The sequence below is a fragment of the Vidua chalybeata genome, chromosome 4 (assembly GCF_026979565.1).
Source record: "Vidua chalybeata isolate OUT-0048 chromosome 4, bVidCha1 merged haplotype, whole genome shotgun sequence".
Classification (NCBI taxonomy): domain Eukaryota; kingdom Metazoa; phylum Chordata; class Aves; order Passeriformes; family Viduidae; genus Vidua; species Vidua chalybeata.
In genome coordinates this window covers 5,504,020-5,528,856 of record NC_071533.1, presented here as the reverse complement: position 1 = coordinate 5,528,856, position 24,837 = coordinate 5,504,020, and the positions used below count along the sequence as shown (strand labels likewise).

The 24,837-nt window shown below is 44.2% G+C and overlaps 1 protein-coding gene and 1 long non-coding RNA gene across 8 annotated transcripts in view; one reads left to right on the top strand and one right to left on the bottom strand.

The window, feature by feature from the left end:
- Positions 1-24,837, bottom strand: part of ARHGAP24 (Rho GTPase activating protein 24) — a 183,510-nt gene that overhangs the window by 48,117 nt on the left and 110,556 nt on the right. The window contains exon 1 of one of the 7 annotated variants that reach the window (XM_053941803.1): positions 22,241-22,403. The exons of 3 other annotated variants lie outside the window; for them this stretch is intronic. Coding sequence is in view for 1 of the 4 variants with exons in the window: in XM_053941795.1 (XP_053797770.1) it covers positions 7,668-7,701 (34 nt within the window). In the remaining 3 variants the exon portion in view is untranslated. Of the gene's footprint in view, positions 1-7,667; positions 7,722-21,924; positions 21,947-22,094; positions 22,208-22,240; positions 22,404-24,837 lie in introns of those variants that run through there. 3 more of the 7 variants (XM_053941804.1, XM_053941799.1, XM_053941795.1) reach the window with 3 other exon arrangements.
- Positions 16,736-17,931, top strand: LOC128787569 (uncharacterized). The gene is made up of 4 exons (XR_008430741.1): positions 16,736-16,810; positions 17,017-17,203; positions 17,460-17,529; positions 17,793-17,931. It is a non-coding gene; the product is annotated as an uncharacterized LOC128787569 (long non-coding RNA).

The following is a 24,837-nucleotide window of genomic DNA, read 5'->3' as shown; positions in this document are numbered from 1 at the left end:
TATTGTGAATATTTCATTGTTTGTGATGACTTGGAAAAGAAGGAGCTACTTCAACTGCTGATCAAAATAAGCTCCATGAGTGGTCTGTGAGGTTACAGAGAGCAAAACAAGAATTTACCCCTATTAAGTAAGCACAGACTTTTCACTGGCCTACCACAAGAACAGATATTTACTGACATACCAGTTTTCAAGGCACATATGATGGTTACTGATATAAAAACACTGCCTTCTGAAAGAACTGCATTTACATGTGGTCATGAAGCTGTTCTCAGCCTAAATCCTGTGCTGAAAATACTGTAAACACACCATACACAAACAGTCTGTGCATGAAATTCAAAGTGAACAATTATCTGATTCATAAAATAGAAACAAAATGTCTCCAACAACAACAGGAATTCCAAGTAAATTCAAAACATAACTCCTCCATGAGAGGTATTAATGAAATTACAGACTCCTAAAAAGAATGGCAAAGAACTGACTCAGCAGCTCTCCAAGTCTCCCTGAGTGGGTAGCAGTGGAGGCATTTCAAGCTCAGTTGCTTAGTGGGAAACTCCATTCCATTCCCAGCTTCAGGATCCAGTTTCAACAGGAAAGCTGAGCTAGGGAATCAACACAGCTCCTGACTCCCCCCCTGGCTGGTGGGGTGCACTGGCCACACAACAGGAGGGAGCCACACTTATCAGGAGCAGCATGAATTTCTTCTGTGAGAACAAAGGCCTCAGGTATGTGCCACAGGAAGATAAGAATCTGGCTCCTTGTGCACCAGGAATAAACGGCATTTAGACCCCAGTGCTTCCTGAAGGACAGACTTAAGGACTCCAGCAGGCTGTACCTGCTCAGCAGCAGTGGACTGAGATTTGTTTCTGTGCCCTTAACCAGACCTAGGTCCTTGCACTCCCCTTGAAAACACAGCCAGGACTGAAACACAGCAGTGGGAGGACACAGGAAGCACCTGAGATTTCCAAAATCACTAGCCAAGTGTGTGAGACCCGGTAGCAGCATCCACAGCCTCAAAGGCAGAGGAAGGGCAGGTCCCAAGTGATGCTTATGAAGTCTGTGAACAGAAAACTGGGCACAGAGAACATGTCTGGGTGGACAACCACTGAGCTTTGTGAAATACCATGGGGTTATTTCAAGTTTAAATAAACTAATTCTACACCCCCAGGAACCAGAGACTGCAGCAATGCTACATTGCAACGTGGGGAATTGGGGACAGAAATCCCAAAGTATTACCCAGAAACAACGGTGATAACCAGTGGGGCACAGACCTCACCACAGCCACGGGGTCAGTGGCTGCAGTGACCCTGTGACCCAGACCCCACACCATGCTCTGCTCACAGAGGCTGCCCAGGGTGCTCCTTCCTCAATTTGAGACTTGCCAAAAATTTGTCCCAGCTGCTCAAAGAGGTGCTGGGAACGAATCTGCTTCTGAACAAATAAATTCCCTCTCTAAAAACCTTGTGTTCTAGACTGCAGGAGCCAGAAGCAAGTCACAGAGTTTTCAGGACATCCATTAGCAGCAATAAGCATAAATCCATTATGTGTCTTACCAACTCCGGGTAGGTGATGTATTTTCCCTCCTGTAAATCAGTCCATAGCAAATTAAATCCCTAATTTCACTACAGGGATTTGTATTAGCTTCCACCAGCCTTGACTTTAAGCTGCTTATTTCACCTCAGACATCACTGTTTCATTGATTAGAACATATAAATAGAAATGTGTTTCTGCATCAAGACTTCTTCTGTATTGCATAGGATGACAGATGTATTATGAGACTACACAAGAAGTAACCAGCCAAATCTAACCCCAATATGAAGTTCAAATTTGGAGTATTTCCACTGAGAACAGTAGGGTTAAACTTGTCCAAACATATTCATAGTAGGCTTTTGCATGCTGATTTTTAACTTATGATAAAAATGCAAATCTCACTCCTGTTTATTTCTCAAACAACTACTGGTATCAACAGTAATCATGTCATGAAAGAATGCACAACTGAATATACTAGAACAAAACAAATTACTCAAAAAATCATTCATTTTCAATTTTATGGAAGAGACTGCAGTCCTCCTCATTTGATCTTCATAAAAGATGAACAGATTTTTTGTTTTCAGCCACCTGTAAAAATGAAATTAACTATGAAAGGCAAGACTGCAGGCAGCTCTTGCAGTTCCACTCAACGTGCACACTGTGTCAGGACCTGCTCCAGAAAACCCTCCTGCTGCTGAGAAGCACCTGTGTACCCAATGAGCTTATTTCAGTGCATGAATCCTGAGAAAACAGGGCTGGAGACCAGGCAACTGATCCATCCCTCATCTTTGCAGCACACAAACTCTGCCTTGTGATCCCCCCACTGTCTCCTGCTGCCCTGAGAAGCCAGGATGTAAAGGCAGAATGGGCCTTGCAGGCTGTGCTCTGCTGTCCACGTGCCATTTCTGGGCAGGAAATTCAGGATACTCAAGTCTTATATTTGATACTCTGTGCCTCTAAGACTCACATCAACCACGGTGGAGTTTCTTCCCCTTCTTAAGTATTAATTACAGCATTTTCTTAACTTGTTGAGTATTTATCCCTGAAACATATTCCAGTGTATTTCTTAGAGTGAAATTTGTAATCCTTTAAAAAGGACCTTCCAGGATACTCTGTTGCCCAGGGTTAGGCATTTTCATTGCACTTCTCTCTGGACTAATCCTAGCTAACCAAGTTGCATTCATTAACCACAGACAATTACTTAATCCACTATTTTCATAACAGGGGCTGGATCCCACACAATGTTGTCACATCACTTATTCTCTCCTATGAGAGGAAGAAGGATGATGAGGCATCAATACCGGCCCTAATTGTCAGAGCTACAGAATGCCAGTTTGCAATTAAACTTCCTTCCCAGTTTGGGTTTGCTTTGACTCCAGATCTTATTATAACATACAGAGCCATTATGTTCAATGCTATGCCATGCTAAATATCCTCCTACGGGGTACTTAGGGCAGAACACCTTTGTAATGATGGAAATTACATTTCTGTTAGATCTGCTGCACACCATCTCTCTACTGGAAATCTGAAACTGCGTGTTGCTGAATGTATGAAAAATCTGATTTATCTATTAATTTATTTAAAGTCACTTTCTGCTTACTTTGCCAGTGCCTTGAGGAATACCGCAGTAACGGAGAGGCTCTGCAGAACTCCTGAAGGTCTTACAAAAGTAAGATACAATAATTCAGCAGTCCCTGTAGAAATCTGGAGTATTTTCAATAACATTATTATTGAACACTAATAAAGGAATCCCTAGCTTGCAACACAGGTATGGTGGTACTACTGACAATATTTCATTAAAAATTCCTAGAGGGCAGCAGGGATCCAGCTATGAAGACAGCACTAACATCCAAAGCTCTGAAGGGAAAAAAGCAGATTTTTTTGCTATCATTTATTAAAAAGGAGCTTCCCTCTTCTGCTCATTCAGAGCTCATTCTTTCAGATATATTTCCAGTCCTTCAGTTCATGTAAAGCACATGTTAAAACACACCAAGATGGCATTTCAAGTTGTCTGCCAGGTTTTACACCCTTAGACACTTTGCTTCAGTTTTGATTCATGTAATTGTCACACTAAGTTCTTGTAGAAGGAGCACAACGAAAAAGGCTTTAAACCATGCTGTTATGGTTCCCTACCTCTCGATGTGACAGGTATGTTATTACTGCACAGTAACTGCAGTATCTATTGACAGTGATACTTCCAACTCAACACACTGTCTCTGTAATTCAACTTGCTAACATATAACCTTGAGCGGTTTAATTGCAAAAGAAAAATGAGATGGAATTACAAATTTACTTTACTCTGACATATTTGAGAAAAACACACAGTTGGTAAATTGTGAGATCAAGAGAGTGAAGACTGAGCGCCTGGGGCTGGAAATGTAATAATGTACCTCATCTCACAGCTCCCAGCCCAAACTTGCAAGAGGTCTGTGCAAACTAAGCTGTAGTGGACAGGCTGCAGAGGCACAGGCTCCAGGTCACTCAATGGCCATGGTGGCAAAGCAATTTATCTGCTGTTGACCAGCACCAGGCAGTGCATAGTCCATGTACACCAACTCTCCTTTGGCACTATTCACAGGGGCTGTATACCACAGATTTTACCTGCACAGCTAAAATTAATGATAGAAGAAGGAAGGAGAAGAGCGTTTCTACGTCCAAGACACTGAAAACAAACGTTAACTGGCAGCTACAATTTCTACCAGGTGCTTTAAAGCATTTGGATAAATATGTGCAGTCATAAAGATTGCAGACAGGCCTCCAAAACCTACTGACTACAGCAGAGAAACCAGGGGAAGAAAGCAACTGGCCTAGGAATATGTGCATGGTTTGGTCTTGTTCAAGACAATGAGGGCTAACAGGAGACAGGGCTCATCGTGTTCAGCCCAAAGCTGGCACACAAAGAAAGGAGCACTCCATCCCATTGGTCAGCTACAGATGATGTTTCCAACCTGATGAGGATTTTAGTCAGAATGAAACCCTGCACTACACCCAGCCCTTGGACTCCAAATGCAGTGAAGCACCACTGGGATTTTTGGTCCTGAACTTGGATTATGTGCAACAGTTTGACAAAACTCCTATTTCCCCTCTTCTCTGTTCATTTAGCCACTTTTATGAATCTCATTACAGATTCATAAAAGTGCCTCAGTAAAATGAGGCTATTACAGTCCCAAGCAATTTTGATTTGTTTAAGACAACACAAATGAAAAATGAGAATGTAAAATATTTATACAAACAAATGACATTTTACCATTTTCCACGCTAAAGTGGCAAGAGGAGAATGAAAACACAGTTGAAACTGAAATTCCTTCTCCCAGTAGGCAGAAAATTAGAGATCAATCATACATGACATAGAGTTAAAAACCAAAAAAAGTCAGTTCAGGAATTTAACCATGCCGTGGCTTGCATTTGCAGCTCCAGCTTCATTTCTTTGAGTACATCTTCTCCTGTAAGTGCAGCAGAAAAATGTGCAAACCAGTCTCTGTCTTGGCTTCCCCATCCCCATTTCTGCTTCCATCTAAGTTCAGCTTACAGGAGGCAGTTCTGAACGTGACATGCCTACGTCCTGCTGATGTGATGGGTGTGGAGATGCTTGGCTGAGGACTGCTGGCCCTAAAGGCTTGATTCCAGTTATGCTCATGCTTTAGCACAAGGCCCAACTACGTTGGCTCTTGAACTGATTGTTTTGTACTTCATTTAACCCTTATGGTATACATTAAATACCTCGACTGTATTAGGAAGCCATTCTTAAGGCACACAGCTGCTATGGCAACAGCTTTTGTAAGAAGCAGATGTTCCACTCTCTCCATAAACCCAGCAGCTTTAATAGCACCTTGTGTTGCTGGTGATACCCCAAGGAAATAGTGCAGTCACAAGTGAACCAGGCAGCCTGCTGCCTGCCATCAGCATTGCTGTTTCACTGGACACATCACTCCTAAACAGAGAGCCCAAAAACAACTTAAATAGTCAAGGCTGCCTCACACAGGGATTACTTCTAAAGAGCTGCTGAACAACAGCAGCTCTACTCTATTCTCAGCACCTGCAAAAGGCATTAGCAGCCATCATAACTAGCCCAGTGAACAGGCATGGAGAGGTGCTGAACAACTGGCTGCTGCAGACATGGATTATTAACAAACACAGGTCTTCCAAGGTTGCTGAGCACCCCTGGCATATTTTGATAGGAGAGCAGAAAGGCAGCCACTTCTTTTCATGACTCCTTGCAGGGGAGCCAGCCTCATGCTGGCACAGCCATAGCAACCCAGACAACAACAGAGCATCAAGGCAGATGAAATCACAGAGACAGAAATGCAGAAACTACCCAAGTGAAGCACTTTCATTAGTGACTGCCCTGCACCAGAAAGCAGCACCTGAGCCCTTTCCCCTAGAAACACTTAGATGGAGCTGAGTTTGAATCAGGACTTTGTGCCTTGAGTCCATGCTACTTTTCATGTAACATTCACTTGTAAGCCAAGTGTTGTGATCACACAGGGAAGAGAAGACCAGACTTTCAGCTCTCAGGGTGACAACAACTACCTCCGAATAGCTCTGGCACACAGCTATTTATTGTAATGCACATGTGGAGCTCCCCTTTACAAGAGGCCCCTCTAACTGTAATGATAACAAAAGCCCATTATGAGAAGGTGAAGACGCTAGCTGCTAGCAGATGCCAAGTTGCTAATGACCCCACAAAGATGAAATCAGAGCCAGGGCTTAAGCAGCTAATAGCCTCAGCAGATGCCATTGGGCCTGGCTCTCTTGGAGCAAGAGGAAGGGATGCACCAGAAGCAGCCACAGCTCTGCCTCAATGACAGAAGCCTTTGTGTGGCAGCAACGCTTGCCCAGCCAGCCTTACACCCACCCAGGTAGCTGTTCATCCCCTCTGGGGCTGCAACGATTAGAAGAACACACCAGATCTCTGTTGTCCCTGAAACACTGCTGCTTCATTTTCATTAAACTAGCAACTGCTATTTCAGAAGAAGAGTCAGGAAACAAACCTCTGCTTACCTAAGAAAAATATGAAAGAACAGAAAACAAATGACTCCATCCCAAGCAAAGCCCTCTGCTCTACTGATTACATTTAGCAGCACCAACATGCCTTTTCCCTCATTCTCTCTCCAGCCTGATATCAACAGCCTGCCCCAGGATCTGTGAATTAACCCTCCACAGAAGGGTAACAAACCAGAGAATGATGCTTTTATTTTTTGAAATGCACTGTCAGTCAAGCCAACACAACGCAACAGGTTCCCTGAATGAGGCTGTGAGGTAGAAGGGCAGTCACCCTGCCTAGAAAAGCAATACAAGGGGAGAGACTTGAGGAGAGGTCCTCAAGCTCTGTGTCCCTCACACACAAACACATTTGCAGGCAAAGAAAGGAAGGGAGAAGGAAAACATGGTTCAGGCAGCTACAGAAATCAGGTCTGCTTCTAAGTGAACCTGTTCTTACTTGGGGAAGAGGTTGACAATGTGAAGTCAGTATTGCCTTAACTCACCCCACACCTAGGGAGGGGGTTCAGTCTGCTCTGTCCCTGGGCACTCAGGGACCTCAGCCTTCATTGCTGTTGCTTATGGAACAACAAACACCTCTCAAATATCTCTCTCAACAAATACCTTTGATCCCCACATAAATCTTTTTATTTGTATATCCATCACAGGCTGCGGCCCAAAGACAACACACTTTTCTTGTCATCAGGTTTTTTCTGACATGTATATAATTCAGTAAAGAAAGGAAAAGACACATATGTGAGAGTATCTTTCAGCAGTTTACTGTAGACTGGGAAAGCAGTTATTTTCTTTAGCTGCTGCTGTTATATATCAAAACATGTAGATAGGAAAATATTAAGATATTTATAGCTATGTGAATAAGTGAGTTTGTGGAATGCTGGCCAAAGGAAACCAAACAGTCCTTTCACTGACTGAAAATGACAAGCTTTTTGGCTTCCTTGGTAAAACAAAAGTACAAATGCTCATTTCAGGGCAGTAAAAATCCACCATAAAAGAATATTTAAAGTACTTTGTTCATTTAATGCTATATTTTAATAGCAATCTTGATAATGTTAGAAGCAATATGAGGTTCTTTCAAAAGGAGAAACACCTGACCTGTTATTTGTTGAAAACATCATACAAAATCTACTCATGATTTTTACCTGACCCCTTTGGCAAATTCAAATGCACTTCCATGTACTTCTTAGTTAACCAAGAGTATCAGGCAAGTGTTCCAGCCCTCTTCTAATAGAGCACCCAAGCCCTGAGTAAGACAAAACACTTGATCTGGTCTTGTGAGGTCAGGGCAATGCCCAAAGCTCCCTGTGGCTGCAGGCAGCACCCACAGTCTGAGTGCAGCTCTGCAGGCACCACCTGTTCCATTGCTCACTTCCTCTGCTTTCCTCCATCTTCACCTGTTTTACTGACTAGAGTAAAACTAGTGTAAACACTTAAACATTCATTATCACACTGATACCTTGTCCATGGGCACACTGATTGCTACCAAGTCGTTTTGACATCATGCCAACACATTACCTGAGACCTAGCTGCCAACTGTGGCATTTTGCTTATTTTATAAGCAAGATGGCATTGTGTAATTCTAGTAACAAACCATTAAGATGGGCAATTAAATACATTATGTGGGGAATTAAATGTAAGGCATAAAGAGCAGCAGCAATTCCTCTGGTCTGTTGCTGTACAGAACCAGACAGATGTGTTTGTGTTGTTTGGTTTAGCAGAAGGATCCCAGCAGCAAGAAATGAGATGGAACCTGACTCCCTGGGCCAGCTGGGCCAGTCTGGGCTGAAGCCCATGAAATGCTGCCCACTTTCTTGACCTGGGTCAAGCAACTACCTGCCAGCATGAAAGCTGATCTGAATCCTCAATGTTTGCAAATGATCTTTCTGTTCATTATGCAAACAAATGTTTCTGCTGTCCCAGCTTTGAACTCAATGTATACTTAATAGCCAAGCTAAAATCAAAGCCATAATCACTGAGGTGGAAATGATCACAAACACTGTTTAATATCCCAAACCGGTGCCTTTTGCTAGCTGAGCTCAGGGCCAGCACTATCATGCTGCTCCTTTGGGGGGCATTTCTTTGGAGGTCACCTGCAGCCACAGGAGCCAAAATTGCAGCACCTGGGCCTTCAATTCTAGCATTCAGATCTGACCTCCAGAGCTAATGCAGGTGATCTGCAGCATGGCCCCTTTCCCCCTGCTCTGCCCCATTATCTGCACTTACCTGCCCAAAGCACCTTTGGGCAGTTAACAGCTTCTAATGGTCTCACTTCTCCTCCTCCCCCATAGGAACCCAGTCCTGTTTTCCTCAGAAACGCTTCCATACATCTCCACTGAAGGGAGACTGTGTCTTAGCCCACAAGACAGTATTTAGCATACTGCAAAATGTTTATTTTCAACTAATTTAACTTTGTTATTCTTACAGTCATCCATCTCTTACATTTTTCCAAAGTTCTTCAGCTGGGAAGGGAAAGCTAGGTCCCAAGACTGTAAAATAAGCTATCACCAGGAAAGGTGGTCTGTCAGTTGTTCTTTTAACAAACAAGGAAAGGATTTAAAAGCCAAAGAGAAACACAACAGTGACGACAGCCCTGAAAGAAACCTGTCTGATAATTCCTGCCTGTATTTCAACATCCCCTCAGCCACAGCACATAATATAAGCATTCTCTTCTGAGCAGACTCGGTCAATATTAATTAAAGGCACAGGCATTTTAACATAGCCACCAGGCTGCCTTCTCCATCTTTGTGACAAAGGCATCACTTTCTTGCTCCCTCTCTTCCAAAATAATCTCCATCCCTGCGTAAATTTACATTTCAAGGCAGAGTGCAAAAGGTCTCCAAGAACCTCATTAAAGTTCTCCTTTCACTGGGGCAAGACAGATTTTTTTATTTGCTTGGAGTCCCAAGCCAGAGGCAAATGTCTGCCTCATGAAGGAGGGAGGTGAGAGGGTGCAGTGGTGGGCAGGTTGCAATTGCTGTCTGCTGTCTGCAATTTGCTTTTGCAAAAGGTTAATCCCTAACGTGTTCCAAGGAGGCAAACACCAACCTGCTGTACATGCAGCTGCATACAATGGAAAGATTTTTATGGCCAAGGACAAAAAGGTCAGGGACGCTCATCACGTTCACATTTCTCCTGGAAAGCCATGCTGAACAGCAAGCTCCTGAATATGAGCCTCTGTTCACAGTGAAACAAGCACAAACTAAGGAATATAAAGCTGCAGGTGCTAGGAAAAGGGCAGGAAAGTACAATGTGCAGCTGCTGTAAGGGACCTCGTTTGTCCCAGGCATCCCATACATTCCTTGTATTGAGCTATCAAGTTATGAAAAAAATGAGCCATTAATAATTGGATTTGGTAGACATGTGGTTTATAGAACACGAAGGCTTGAAAGGCCTGATAAACAGAAAGAAACACATTTTTTGTGAACACTAGTGCAAAGCAGAACACTTCTTGACTCCAATACCACAAGCATTTAAGTTGAGCCTCAAAACATTTTTTAGATCCCATCCTTTACTATCCTTGGGAAACTCCTCTAGCTCCTAGTAGAACTGGTGACCTAAATCTTGTAATTGAACTACACCACACTACACAACAAAGAGCAGAACCACAACAAGACAGGCTCTTCAGGCTATCAGTGCTTGCATGACTTTTACACACCTTGGGATCCTGCTTTCTCCAGAAGGACTGGCCTCAGCTGATCCAGTTCCCATTTCAGAGTTCCCACCGCGTAACCTCAATGCAGACGCGGCAGGAGCACTAAGGAGAGGACAGGTCTGAGATGCCACTGTCCTCTCTCCACATGCCAAATAAGACAACTCAAGCATAAGATACCAAAGGACAAGTTCCCCCGCAGACTACTGTGCTGAGGGAGCTGACCCATGAACAGAACTGCCTTCTTCAGCATCTGGGCTAGAATCAAAGTCCTTTATGAGCACAGCTGGCTGAACAAACAGGAGGAGTCAGTTCCTTCCAACTCGGTGGTAGCAATGATGATGGCAGAAAAGCTTACATGCAGTGTAATACCAAAGCCAGCAGAAGGAAGACTGAAAATTGTGATGGAAAAAATTGAGAATTTAATTCTAAAAACAAGGCATACTTTCCATCCAGATCTAACAAGTTACCACCAAACACTGAATGAGTACTACAGCTCTAATTCCATCCGGCAAGAGACTTGTAGATTTTGCTGAAATTATACAAAATACCGTCCCTGCAAATTACTCTGCCACTTTTACCTCTTCCCAAACCTCTGCAGCTATGCTTTTGGGCAACTGTCCTGACCTTTGGTATAGAGCTGATACAGGTGCAGTCATCCCTTCCAGATTATTCTGCCATGCTTCCTCTCTAACAGCTCCCATCTCACCAACCACTCTATTCAGATAAAAAGGTTGACAGCTGAACTATAGGACTGGGAAGAGAAGGTGCCACAAATAAACCTTCAGGTCATCTGAAAATTGTCTCTGAGAGACAATCACAATAATTCCCAATTTCTTTCTTGAGTTATATTACCAGCTTTTTCCTCAGAGCTGTGTAGCTGTGTATCAGAATACCCTGGAACACTATCATACTTCAGTATGTTATTTCCTGTCTATTTACAAGAACAACAGTTTACCCTCTAATACTCTTTCACCTCATCCATTTCTAAATCTGAGCATACCTGCTCCTGCTGCATTAAAATCTGTCTTATAGCAGGCTTATGTTAAAAAAGCAGTGATTTTTGTGAAGTCCCTGACAAAAGAAGCTGGTATTTTGTTTGAAGTAGGAGAGTTACATTAATTTCCCTGTTTGCTGACAACTTTTCAAACTACCACAATTCTATGCCCCTGTGATCTCTAACAGCTAGAGCATGGCTACAGAACAAATTTAACACATTCTTGACTTGTTCTAATTCTGATCTTATTTTGGGAAAGTTGAGAGGCTTTTTCCTTAACCTCTCCTACTCTTGATTGGAAAAAAAAAAACAAAAAAAAACCACAAAAACACACCCATAAATAATCCTGCTTCTTGTAGGACTTACTGAAAGAATTCTCTCCAAGAAATAATTAATAATTTCTATTTCCATCTAAAAAAATGGAGACTACAGAACCAGGCTTCTCTTCTGTCAGGGAGCACATGATGACACATGCACAGGCTCACCCACAGGAGACACAGTGGAAATTTCTCATCAGGAAGCACTGCCCTGCCCCTCAGCTGGAAGTGCATTATAGCCACAGGTCCCACATGCTCACGCTGAGGAACTCACTGAAGTTGAAATTTCCACAATACAGGTAAGTTTCAGCAGATCCAAGCTTTTGGAAAGAGATTCCAGCATATGCTCCAGCGATATAAACATCTTTGTAAGACTACAGGTCACAATGCTGACAAACCCATTCAAAAGGAATACAACAAACAAAACAAAATACAACAAACTTCATCTGGTGATATTTATGCTGGGAGAACTTGTAGTATACATTTCTGAAAAAGGGACTTTTCCACCTCACCACCAACACAATGTCCTTTTAAAAGCTGCTGCTGCCTTTACTTGCCCAGGACAAAACCAAAGAGCACACGGAGTACCTCTGCTCCTTACTGCTGCTGCTGCTTTCCAGTCCCAACCTCTTTTCCAGTTTTCCAGGATAGCGTGGATGCACTGGTTTGTCCCAGCTCAGCCCCACCTTCAGCTATCAACAGACCATATCCGTGCAGCTCTCCAGCACTGCTCCAATGTATGTTTTATTCCCATTAGGGCAGCTCAGACTGCTGCCTGAACAGCCCCGGACAAAGATTACGCTGCCACAGCGGTTTCTATGCGGAAGAGCCATTTCTTGTTAATGCCTCTGGTGTCTGCAGCAGCGTGGAGCTGCAGACAGCCCCGTGCCCTGGAAATGGGCAGGGGGAGTGGGATGGAGCTGCCTCCCAGGCAGCTGGCTGCCAGCCACAGGAGAGCAGCCTTTCCTTTGGGGCTGCTGTCTGAGGCTTTTTTAAATCCCACTTTACAAACGGCAGCTTTGATTTGCCAGATGTAAAAGTGGCCCGCAAGAGGGGATGGCAAATTACTTAATTCCACAGGTTTAAATATACTTACTTCTTTTATGGTATATGAGTACACAACCACCATCTTATCACTTAACTTGATATTAAGTGTCAAGCAATGAATCTAAGGGGATTCTTTCCCTTTAGTCATGCAATTCAGACCACAGTGTGGTTTCAGCTGCACTGGGAGACTATTTTGAGTGCTCTGAATATATACAGTGTGCTCAGAATTAGCCAAAATTCTGATCTATTATGAGCTGGTAGCTGCAGAAGTAGATGAAATAGGTAGAAAACCCACGGGAGCAAGTAACAGAAGGGATGGACAACAAAGCAATGATTTTGTTATCGTAACACTGAGGTCAACCCTACAGATTACAGAAAATGAACATCCCTATCATCTGGTTTTGCAATGCTTGGATCTCAATGCTGAAAATGCTCAGGTACCTACCACCAACAGGGTCTTATTAAGTAAATTACATTTTCTAGACTAAAGCTACATTTTTATTCTCAAGCCTGTAAGTACTCCCCGAACTGGAAGCTAACAAAGCACTATAAAGCTTTTAAACAGTGACATCTTAGCATTTCCTCTTCCTGATCCAATAATTAATCAGCTAAGCAGTCCTGCACCTTGCCTGCTTACAGCCAAGAAGCCCTTCCTGATCCAGACTGTCTTTGGCTGTTAGATTATGGCTTTAGCCATATTAGTTAGAGATAAAGGAAAAAAAGTAATTATTCTTATCCTTATGTAGGTACTCACCACTGGGAATACTACCATGAACTCTAAAGACAGGCCATCAAAAATAAAGGTCGGGTCCACTCTGTCCTGACCCTGGTTCCTGGCTGTTTAACTGAACACACTTCCACTAGTTCATAATAAGATGCAAGAGAAACATTGGTTCCATCTGCAATACAGCAGACACAACACAGGCAGACCACAGGAAAAAGGGATAAGCAGCAGGAGGGTTTGTGGGACTTTCCCACCCAAAAAACCCCAATCTTTTCCAAGATGGAAGAGTTCTCACATGTAGGTCCCCTGCCTGTATTACCAATTTCTTGCTGTCACACAAAAGGAAATTTTAAACTTTCTGGAGTACACCTGAATTGGCTGACAAGCACTGATGCATTTAGCTTGCTAACACTGATTTCCTATAGGCCTGACACCCAGCAGAGGCACGGCCAGGTGTGGGGTCATAGCTCCCAATGCCTGGTTGCAGCAGGGCTCGTTTGGGTTTGCTGCATCATCAGACAGCTACGGATGCAGTCACAGCAAGCACCAAGTCACTTCTGCTGTCTAAGTTTCAATTCAACAACCAAATCACTCTCACATTCCAAATTTAACAGCAATAACCACAGGAGGTAAGGCAGAGTGTCCTTAGTGCAGAATCACCACACCAATTTCTTATACAGAACACCACCCACCAAATCTATGTCCTGTCAAACAATGGGATTAAAGCTTCACCTTGCAGTCTCCTCCCATGCCATAGGTGAAACACTCCCCACTCCAGCCTCCTTCAGTTCAGCTGGCTGACTGGGATGGTTTGTTTGCTAATAAAGTGCTTCCCAGTATTTACACAGCAGATAGTGGGCCTGCCCCTCTTCATTTTGTCCCTGCTTTCCTGTGGGTTCCAATTAGTGTCACCAGCACCTGCTCTTGGTTTTAGATTGGTTTAAGTCACCCCCTGACCTATCACAATTCTTCACTATCAGCCGGAATTATCAGTTGGTAATTCTGTTGAAGTCTCTAGGCAAGAATTCCAAACAATTCTAAGTGATAACTGCTGTTTCAACAACTATCCTGTGCCAGCACAGTTCAAGGCCACAGGAATCTCTAGTGTCTCCTGCCTTCCCTCCCTTAAGGAGGCTTTCTTGGGGCTCTCATGACAGGGACGTACTTTTATTCCTGATCTGCTGAGCTGAAATAAAAACAAATTGTGTCCAAGCCTTCTTTCTAGTGTCCCTGTAGAAAAAAGGTGATTTATTTTCTAGGGGAAAAATATGTGAGCTGCAAATGTCAAAGCAGTAATAATTTAGAGTTAACTCCTCATCAATTCTCATTTCACCTAAATCAGCTCATCCAATTTGTTGTTGCATGACTGCATTTATTATTATATCTATTTAACATGTGCTGGGTAAAAGAAAGTGCCAAGGGCTTCAGGAAATGAAGGTTTTGCCTTCCTTGTCCCAGCTGATTCTTTGCAACTTTCACAGTCAAGAGCCTGCTTTGTACAAAGCCAGTAGTGCTTCAGCTCCTAGTGAAGTGTTTCAGAGCACCAGCAGCAAGGACTGTCTTCCCCTGGCACTTCTGCACTGCCACTCTGACATTGGTTCTTGTGCTGTCCCCTCTTGCCTTTGCATTCAGGATGTTCAAACGCAGAACAAAGCCTCAAAGTCTTTCCAACCTTGTCGTTAGAGCCATTCTATTTACAGGAAAAATAAACCACCAGGTACTCAAGGGTAAAAAAGAACTTCCACGTGGTGTGGAGCACGGTTGAAGGGACAGACACAGCTTTTTCAAACAGCTGTGAAAGGACAATGATGCCCTGTTAAGCTTCCTTCCTTGGTGGTCCTTAAAACTAGGCATCACATTTATATCATTATCATTATTATAATATTATATAGTACATATGGTAATTTCTGCTCAAGCTTCTGTGTGCTGCCATTTTTCTGATAAAGTAACCAACAACACCACTGTGGAAATCTGTGTCCCCTTTAACTCAGGATAGAGTGAGTATCTTTTGATCAAAATGGGGCTGAAAGTCATCTTAACACTGTACATTCCCTCTTCCCAAAACCTCCAGTGACCAGGCCTGGCACCAGCAGCCTTGAAGAAGGGTCTGCCCCCGACAGCCTGTTCAGTCTGGTCTCTGTTTTCACCAAGCACAAAGTGCATTAACACTTTAAGCTATCCAAAGGCAGCCAGACAGAAACTTTGTGTACAGACCCCCACCCACCCAGGGGACTTTTCTTTGATTTAGCTTCCTAAAAATAGCTCTTTAGAGAGAACTGAGGCTTTCAGGGGTTGCTTGTTGCTTTTTTAACTAGTTCTGAAAAGGCTCCCTCATCCATAGGCTTTTGTTGCTTTCAGCAACTTACAGGTCAAAAAGCAGAAGATATACTGACAAAAGAAACCTGACCTACATCTTGCCTCACTCTACTGGGTTACATCGTTCCTATGCGTGCTTATGTAAGAAAGAGAAATGGTGCACACTGAAGAGGGTTCAGGAATCACAGCCTCCACTGCTGCCTCTTCAGTAGCTTTTCACCCAGCACTGGTGAATTCCTTTAAAATTTCTCTATCATATTTTCCTCTTTCTGCAAAAAGCAATTAAGAATATTTACTGACCTCACCGGGGAGACACAGTATTTCAGTTAATTATATCTTGTAAAGACTCTAAGAACACCCAGTGAAAGGCTTTATAGGAATGTGGAGTGAGTCATAAACTCAGAAAATGCACCAGCAGAGACACAAAGGTCATACCTGAAGTGAAGTATGTCAAATAAGTATCCCGTTTAAAGAAAAAAAGTAGTCATTTAAATAACTACAGCATGCTGTCCCACCATACCTTAACTGAGATTTTACAGGACACTCATCAGAAACTCAGTAATTTCACATGCTACTTGGTGAACTGGAAGGAATCTAAATAGATAAATAAGGTGATTTGCAATCAGTGATAACTGTTAGAAACCACTAAGTATAAAAGTTGGTTTATTATCTGCTTTAAAAAGACAGAGTAAGCGCCGACACAAGGAGAAGCAGAAATGTCTCTCACTACTACCTATTGCTATCTTTAAGTAAAAGCCTCCCTTCAGTTTTGGTGTTAAAAGCAGAAATCAGCTCCTTTCACTAGAGAAGCTGAAAGCTGCCAGTGCCTCGGTTCTTACAGGGTCGAAGGACAGGATCTCCCGAGCTGCAGGGGAGCAAACAACAAGGCACACAGGGGCAGAGGGTGTGTGCAAGGGAAGGGGACAGGCTGCTGCTTCTACCACGGCAATCTGCTGGGTTAGCTGTAGATTTTGCCCCCAAGGGATTTCACACTAAAGCAAGATCCCATGCCCCGACTTAACAACGTGCCAGCTGCCAGCCGGACCAGCCAGCATCACAAGTCAAGTCACGGATCAGGGCACATACCTCAGAGGCCTTGATGTAATAATTACACAGCAGTGTCTGCACCATTTCTCAAGTACCCACTGCTGCCCCGGTATCCTTTTGCTAAGCAGAAGGATTCAAATGCAGCTGGGACCACTACTTGACCACCTTAAGAGGGCAAGGGCTGGCAGGTGAGGATGACCCTCCCAGGAGAGCCTGGGCACTGCACAGTTGTACTCCTTTTGGAAAGCTGGCCCACAAAATGCTTCTGACAGTTCACTTAGTAGCTCTTAAGGTTACCAAAGTGTATGCAATTTGTCATCTTCTCTGCCCCAAACCCCCACAGCATTTATTTCTTTCCCCTAAGAGTCCTCTCTATTCCACGTGTGAACCTCAGGGTGTTAGGTCAGGTTTTGTAAGGCTGGGAAGAAGTACAGGAGTAAGGCTGATGCACTTGTACAGCTGCCTTTCCTGTTTTGCCTGATGAACATCACACTGTTCAGGGCATTCAAAGCCCTTCATAAGACAGACAGATCCCACCAGTGGCCTCACATCCTTTTAGGACCAGACAAGGACTGCGTAAGGTAAGAACTTCTTTGGTAAAGGATCTCAGCATTTTCTTTCTATTGCTCCACTGCTTTCATCAGCTTCTTCTGCTCTTAGGCAGCATCCTATCCATCACTTCTCCCAGCCACAAAGACACAGGCTCTGCCATTACCAGAGTACCCCAGGGGAAAGGCAAAACGAGATCTGCCTTTCCCAGTCTATCTCCCATCTTTCGGAGGCAGGAAAAAAAGGTAAGAAGAAAGACAAAGAAGTATGTTCATTTCTTCCTCTCAGATGTCAGTACTTCAATGCACTGGTTGTGGGCCCAAGATTCATTCCTGCCAGTACTGGTGATCTGGGTAAGGTATGCACCCTGATTTCTGAAGGAAGAACACGTGAGGTGCAGCTTCCATAGGCTGCAGAAAGGCAGATGATACTGTGATTCAGCATTGAGGTTGCTTGCCGGCACTATCTCCTCACCATTGTCATCCTGTTCCTGAAAAAAACCCCAAAACTCATAGTTTGCTTAAATTTGACCAAGTGACCTTCTGTCACTCTGGCACTTCCTTCTAATGACTGTGAAACTTCCAACCACAGTATTTCTGATTCACTCATATCTGTCCAAAGATCCTACTTACAGGCTTTTGCCAGTGGCAACCGAGATGAAAAAGCTATTTGTGGAAATGAGAGAGACAAGACGATGTGGAAGAGGGAAATATAACAACCAGGGCATAATCTAATTCCACAAGAATGAATTCTACTTTCAAACCTCCTCAAATTAAATTTAAATGAAGAAAGTATTTCCTTAGAACACATTTCTCATTTGAATCAGCCACATTTCTCCTGATTCTGAGTGCCTAAATAAATATATTGCACACACCACTTTAAATAAGGATAGATTTTTCCATTTTCTCTTTGCCCATTTATTGCAAGCTCCAATTGTACTGCCATTTCTCCCATATTTTAAGTAATTCTGGGCCTATATTTTACACCTTCAACCTATCATTTTATTAGTTTTCACGTTAGTAGCATGCAGTAACAGAGATGTCCAAAGCCACTAATCCTCCTTTTATACTGAAACAAAGACCTCAATGGCAGGCCATGGGGGCACATGAACAAATGGTGCCAAAATACACTCTTTCCTCTGGTAACACAGCACCATTAATTTGTTCCCTAACTGGCTGAAATTTAAAATCCACAGACAAGCATGGTGAATTCTTACTGTTAGAGGAAACATTTTAGAGGTTTGTTCACTTAGCATTGGAAACCTAGTGCTTCCTCATTACAAGTCCAACACATTTGCAATGGAGATATCCCCGGGGGAGAATAAAGGAAACCAAGTGAAGCCTGAAGCAGACTGCAAACAAGGAAGCTGAAACAACTGCTGGATGTTGTTAGCTCTTCCACACATTTTCAGGTTACACTCTTAGCACATAGACTGCTGAGCATTACCTGTATTTTCCTGCATGAGAATGGTTCAAAGCTGCACTAGGGGACATTTAGACTGGACATTAGAAAGCATTTCTTTACTCAGAGGATGGTTAAACACTAGAATAGGCTTCCCAGACACGTGGTTGTTGCCCCAAGACTGATGCATTTGGACAATGCCCTTAGTAACACGCTTTAACTTTGATCAAGTGAAGTGGTCAGGCACTTGGACTGAATGAGCATTTCTAGGTCACTTCCAAATGAAAAATTCTCTTCTATTTCTATTCTATTCTAGCCCATGCTATCTCTAAACATATGATGCTTATTTTTCACAAACATTCTTTGCTGCTACTAGCTACCCCATTTTTATTTATGGCTGAGTGTAAAGTGTCAGTTCAGGTATTCTCTGACACCTTTCTCACCCACAGAAACTGGACTTTTTTAGTTTTGTGTACAAGGCTCCCTCTTTACCCTGATGCCTGAGGGGCTGAAAAGTGCACTGGTCCAGATCTAGCTGCATACCTGGAAAAGGGGAAGGTTTCACAGGCATCATAGACAGAGCAGCTCTTGTGACAACCTAAATGACCTCGACATGTTCCGGGTCATTTTGGAAGTCTGACACTTACTTTCATCACTAAATAAAACCCCCACATTATTCACAAAATGTGTTGCCAAGAGAAGGTTCTAACTGCTCCTCTGTCAGCAGGAATGAATGCTGAGAACTTGCAACTTTTCACATGCACGGTATTAACATATTTCATAACTGTATCTTGAAAAAAAGAGGGAGCTGCAGTCTATGGATAATGTTCAGGTTAAGTACTTCAGGAATCTGCTACCATCTGACATTCACAGACAAAAAAGTCAATGACTTCATTTAATGATTAAAATGAGTTTGGTTTTGTATTAGACTTGGCTTAAGAGGGATGAGCTGGGATTCATTAGAAAATGATGTTTAATTTATAAGCCACTTCTTCTTGAATTAGCTAACAAAGATCAGGGGATAAAAAATCAAAAAAACCCAGAAAGCTGTTTTAAAATAGATGAGATAATTGTGACTTACTGCGCTACATTCAGAGGACATGAGAAGGAATCTGACACCTGCTCATCTTTAGCCATAGCTGAGAAACCAGTATTTCTCTGAATGGACATTTAAATGACAATGTCAGTCTGGACTTTACAGTTTGCTTTTGAGATGCATCACTTGGATTTACGGCCTGCAAGAGATATCAGGTGCAGAGCTTATGTGCAATCCATCACTTCCCAACTGGTACAATAAAGCCAGAAAGATACTTCACCTCCTTCAAATGAGATTTCTGACCTGTCTCAGAACTTGCACAAACACTGAAGTACGAGTGTAACCCCATTTAGGAAAGAGAAGCCCAGTGGCAGCAGCAGGTCATCCTGCAGAGCACAGGAAGGGAGCTCTATCCATGAGCAGCTCCAAAATCAGGGTGTTCCAGCACACCCTGCAGGGCCACTTTCTCCTGTGCTCAGGGCATGTGGTGTGACCAGCAGCACAGCATCTCACCCACTCACCTAACTAAAAGGCTTAAGGGTGTGAGGGAAAAGACGGGTTTTATATCCAAATATTGTGAAAACACATACTTCTTAACAGTTCTCAGAAGCATTGCATCCCTTTACCTCTCATATTCACACTACCAAACACCAACTGAACTGCTGCTACTTTGAGCTGTCCTCAGGCAGGGTATGGACAGCATCTGTAGGCAGCTGAGAAGGGCAGTACCCCTGAAGTAATGGAGTTTGTCTTTTGAGGGCCACGTGTCTTTCCAATACAGAGGTACCAGAGTATCAAAATCAGGCAATGCAGTCAGTCACACAGAGTGTCCCCTGTGCCAGGCTGATTCCAGCACGTACCAGACACAAGCTGCACTGCTCACCTAAAAGGTGTCAGGGCTTTACTGTGCACAAGTATCCTCTGTGCAAGCACACACACTACAACTTGCCAGTGAGTATTTCTAGAAGTGGGTTGTGTGGTACGTGCCCTTGAAACACTCGGGATAACAGGACGAGTAGATGGAAAGACACAGCACTGATTAAGAAATACCCAGTCAGCCTTTCCAGCAGTTTGGTAAAATTTGTGCATTTGATCACCATAAGCAAACACAGAGCTTTCATCTACGCTGACATGTACAGCATGTCCCAGAGAAGTGCCCTAACACTAAAACATCTGTCACTGAAGTTTTAATAAAATCTCATCCACCTCTACTTTTTGCCAAAAGAAAACCCAAATAATTCATCTTAATTCCTCTGAAAGTATAACAAGTTCTAAACCATGCAGACGCAGTTTACTGAATTCAGGCCATGGAGTAATTGACTTTTCATTCTACTTGCCTTTGTTTTAGTAACTAGTGCTGAAACTGGCAACTAGTGATGAAGACTATTTCTGGAAGATAACAATCTGGATTGGCCAGAACCAGTGAGAACAAAACAGGGTATTTGAATTTTTTTTTTTTTAGAGAAGCACCAAAACATTAACTATTTCATCTCACATGAGCATGACTGATTATCATCTAATTATATGAACTAATTTAATGCACAAGTAAGCCAACACGTGCTATAGCTACTCTGCTTGCACCATCTGCACTGTTAATACACAGCTGCACAGATCTAAGAGGAGTACACTAAAACCCCCATTACGGAAGTGCCACTCCACCTGTCCTCTCCAATGTACCTTAAGCACAGCTAGGGCAGAGAATGTGACCCCAGCAGCAGAGAGCAGTTTGGTAAGACACATTTCTAGTACACGGAGAAGGCTGCTACAGCAGCTCAGCATGCTGAAAGCCTAGCAGGATCTATGAGCACAAAGTTCATGGGAATTCAGCAGCTCCCCTTCCTTGTTTTTTCCACCAAGTAACTCAAGGGAGGCAGCACATCGAGCTATTTTAAGATAATGGTATCATTAAGGGTGAAACACATGTAGTTATTTTAAAACAAAGCAATGCAGCTAAACTGCATCAACGCTCACTCCGAAGCCGGGATCTGACTCTGAAGCAAGGAATTCACAAGCGCTGCACAGCCGAGCTGAAACAAAAGGGCGCAAACGCAAGACAGCAAAGCACTGCCCCGCTCCCCGCGGCACTTTACACAATCACAACTTGCCCTGCCGAGCCCCGCTGCCGCTCCAGCACCGCGTCCCCAGCAGGCCGGGATCCTCGTTCTTAAGGCACGCTGGCAGAGGCTGTGACACAGCACCAGCTCTTGGAAGCGGGCAGGAGGCAGGCGGGATGCAGCCGGGATCGGGCGGCCCATCCCGCCGGCAGTGCTGCCGTCCCGCCGGGACAGCAGCGCTGCGGAGCCTCCCGGCGCTCACCTGGCACCGGCGGCCGAGCCCGGGGAGCCGCGGCAGCCGCGGCCGGGCGCGCCCTGCCCGCCCCTGGCGCCCGTCCCGCCCGTGACTCCACCGCCCAGGAATGGCGACCACCGCGCCCGGGAGCAGCCCCTGAACCCCCCCGGGACTGGCTGCCCTCGCCGGGGACCGACCTGCCGGGAGCGCCGCGGCCGAGGCGGGGTCCGGCGGGCCGGGGGCCGCTCGCACTCGGACACGGCCCGGGCACCGCTCCAGCCCCTCCGGCCGCTCGGACCGACCCCCGGCCTGCTGCAGCTCCTGCTTGTTCCCGGCTACTCACCCAGGCACTGCCACGGCGGGGCTTCCACCGGAGCACGACGCCTTCCGCTTGGGAAACTTATCTCTCTCCCGCTACTGCCATTTGCTAACTTGCCTAAAGATCCTGCAAAATCCCAGAAAAGGCTAGGAAACGAGAGGAGACGACTTAAAAGCTGACGGTCGGGACAGGAATTTATGGAATGAAATCTTTAAGGGCAGGAGCAGATAGAGCCAGCCAGCTAACGCTTTCATGCCCTGACGCTGGCCAGCAGCTTCATTTCGTGGGCAGACCAAGGCTTAGGAGATGATTTAAAATACCTGCTCCTGGCGTGCTCCTCTGTGCATCAGCCGGAGTTCCCCGGCGTAGCCAAGCACGCTGCCGTGCCTCGTCCTTCTGCCTTTTCCAGCAGACCCCTCAGGATCACGGTGTCACGGTTCCCCAGGCCTTACAATCAAGCAGTTTGTTGTAAGGGACTAAAAATAGCACCGAATTTTTCACTGGAGCACTTGCTTGAGTGAAGATGGTGCCAGTCAGCCCATGCATTAGTGAGCCGTACAGACCTCTATTACAGCCCAAATCCTCTTGGAAATACGGCCATTGACTTTTTTCAAAAGACGTCTTTTCTTTTTTTTTTTTTTTTTTTTTTTGAAAGACGGCACAAAATAAATCTTCTTTCTGACCACTAAAAGACAAACTGAGTGCGTTTGTTTTAAGAATATCCTCGGGAAAGAGTGAGTCACTTAAGCTGCTTTTATGATAAAAGATCCCTGGAGGAAGTATATCTCCTTAGTCTCTGAGCTGTTCAGAGATCCGTATGTCCTCCTGCAAATCAAAGTTTCACACTTAGGGTTTGTGTTCTTTGTAATAGTATGAGCACCTGCTTCCACTGAGGAGTTAGGACTAGCAAGGGAAGCAAAAGTATTTCATCCTGGCCAACACCTCAAGAAAATCACTTAACAGAAGCGTATGTCCCGTGGGGTACTGAGTAAGGTCTGCAAAAAAGTCTACAAAATGGCCCATAAGGAAAGTTTACGGCACAGGCTGACAAGTCCAGAAAAAAATTCTCAGGAGGAATTATTTTTTGCAAAGCTTTTCATTGCTGTGTCCTGAAAAAAAAAAAAATCACTGAAGACCTAAGTTGCAGAAAATGTCATTCAAGACAAAGATGCCAGAGCTGCTGCCAATATCTGAGCTGGGATGTCAGATGCAGATTTGAATGCAAAACTTCCAGTCTGCCATTTCACACTGTGTCACACAAAGAAATGGGAAGGGGCAGGTGATGGCTGGCAGTAGCCACTCCTGGCATTCTAAAAGTGATTCTCCTGGTGGTTGCTCCAGCCGTGAAGCGTGCCTGACAACAAGCCAGGATGTCTGAACCACAGCAAGTTAAGTCTTACTCAAATACATATATTTCAAAGGAAGATTTTAGGATAGAAGTAAACAGTAAAAAAACTGGAGACTTACTGGGAATATCAGAGGAGAGACGCTGGGTTTTGTTTCACCTGCATATGAAGAAGTTGATTGTTAATGTAAAATTGTCTCCCACACTTGTTTCCTCTCATAAGTCTTTGAGCATTCCTTAGATTTTATTTGTTCTGCAGCAGAATTACAATATTTTTGCGCTCGCAAAGGGGCTGGCAAATTCTTTCTACTCTTTTCTAGTGCTGACCAAACATGCTGGAAGGCATCATATAACATCTACGTAGCAGCAGAGGTAGCCACAAACATAAGTGTCTTCATTCCTGCTCCACTCCCCAGCTATTATTTATAGAGAGAAAGAGCATTAACCGAGCACAACGTTCTCACTAATTTAGTCTCACTTCACCATCTGTTACTTCCCATGAGTTGATCCTAATGAGAAACTACTTCAAAACACGTTTGAGGACCAGCTGCACCCAGTGAAGTCACCACAGGAGAGAAATAGTCCCCTCCTAATACATCATATTCCAGTTACAAAGCAGTTCCTTCCCTACCAAAATCCATGGGAACACTGCTGTTACTATGAACACAGCCCTAGGTCACAGCCTCTTGCAGTCATGTTGAGCAAGTATCACAGTCAACGTTGTTTTTCTGAGTAATTCACAATTCTACCCAGTTGGAAGGGCAATGAGAGAGTTCCAGACATCCGTCCCCCAGGTCTGAGCAGCCTGCTTTCTGGAGCTGCTTCTCCTCCAGTGAGTTCATGGAATGATCACAGAAATTGGAATCTCCCCAGGAATAACATGTGACCATTACTCCATACCTTTTCCATGCAACTCCTTGTAAAAAGGAGTCTCCGTCTTTATAGGCACTCTTTAAATACTGGAACATGGTGATATAAGGCCTCCCTTACACCTTTTCTCAGTGCTGAACAAACGCATCTCTCTCAGCCTTTCCTCACATGGCAGTCATTTGACCATCTTTGTGGCCCTTCTCTGGACCTCCTCCAGCTTGTCTACGCATTTTTGTATTGTGGGGACCAAAACTGAACACAGTATTCCAGGTGTGGCCTGACAAGCAATGATTAGAACTGGATAACAATCCTTTATCTCTGCTGGTGGGGCCCCTGTTGGTGCATCCCACCATCCCCCTGGATCTCTGCCACACTGTTTGTTCATGCAGACCTTGTTGTCCACCAG